General features: G+C 38.4%; 1 protein-coding gene across 4 annotated transcripts in view; it reads right to left on the reverse strand.

Moving 5' to 3' along the window:
- LOC117484862 (ninjurin-2-like) overlaps nucleotides 1-1,208 on the reverse strand; it is a 40,037-nt gene continuing 38,829 nt past the window's right edge. For 3 of the 4 annotated variants that reach the window (XM_034133301.1, XM_034133300.1, XM_034133303.1), the window contains one exon: nucleotides 879-1,208. This exon is cut by the window's right edge and continues 244 nt beyond it. Coding sequence is in view for 1 of the 4 variants with exons in the window: in XM_034133302.1 (XP_033989193.1) it covers nucleotides 293-456 (164 nt within the window). In the remaining 3 variants the exon portion in view is untranslated. Of the gene's footprint in view, nucleotides 457-878 lie in introns of those variants that run through there. The other variant, XM_034133302.1, reaches the window with a different exon arrangement.

The raw sequence follows: 1,208 nt of genomic DNA on the forward strand, positions 1-1,208 counted from the left end.
CGTACACTTTTCTTTTTTATTGATTTTGTTTCTTTAAAAGAGCACCTGTTAGATGAATGATGTGACAGGGTACAGTATACCATTTTCTAAAACATTGCATTATGCTTTATATATTGCGTGTGTATTGAATGAAAAGTATATTTTACACCTCTGTTTTATTACTATTATTGTAAGCTATGAAATTATGTCATCATATAATAAATGTATATATGTGTTTGTATGTGTGTTAGACCCATGGTGAGTGTGTGTTAGTGTGGCAGTGCAGTCTAAAGGTATGTAGCCTGTGTGTGTGTCAGTGAATGCGCATCATGAGCCATGGGAAGTATCCATTGCTCTGCATGGCGAAGGTACTGATGAAGAAGTTGAGGCCTGTAGTGATGAAGACTATGATGGTCGCTACGTTGTTCAGGTAATCCAGACGTGCCTGCAGGGTGGCGTTATTCAGGTTCCGACGGCCTGTGACACACACACACACACACACACACACACACACACACACACACACACACACACACACACACACACACACACACACACACACACACACACCCACACACACACACACACACACACCCACACACACACACACACACACACACACACACACACACACACACACACACACACACACACACAAACACATATGCATGCACAATAGAGAAAGACAGTGTTCAAACAACATTTTGACAAACTAAAGGGCTACTATTCATCTCTCCTTTAACCACACCATGCTCAAACACACACACACACACACACACACACACACACACACACACACACACACACACACACACACACACACACACACACACACACACACACACACAGATCAACACCAAACGATCTTCAGCAAGAATGACAATGAGCATTGCATAGGATTTTGTTAAATTGCTAGATTTATTCAGCTCTTACGTACATAATCAAGGAATATCTCTTACTTTTAATACTCGCTCTATTTATGGCATTGAACCACAGAATCCTTTTCTAAATCAAACATATTACACTTTTTTTAACCACTAACCAAACAATGGGGACAGTAAAACTGTTGTCAAAACACATACTTGAACCCATGCAGAGTTTATGCAAACTATGTTATTGCAGAAAATAAAATAATGCATATTTACATAAATATTTTGTTGGTTAAATGGGAAATATTTTAGTTGGATTACAATGTGAATACATTATAAAAAGGATCAAATAAATGAGAA

Source organism: Trematomus bernacchii, unplaced genomic scaffold, assembly GCF_902827165.1.
Source record: "Trematomus bernacchii unplaced genomic scaffold, fTreBer1.1, whole genome shotgun sequence".
Taxonomy (NCBI): Eukaryota; Metazoa; Chordata; class Actinopteri; order Perciformes; family Nototheniidae; genus Trematomus; species Trematomus bernacchii.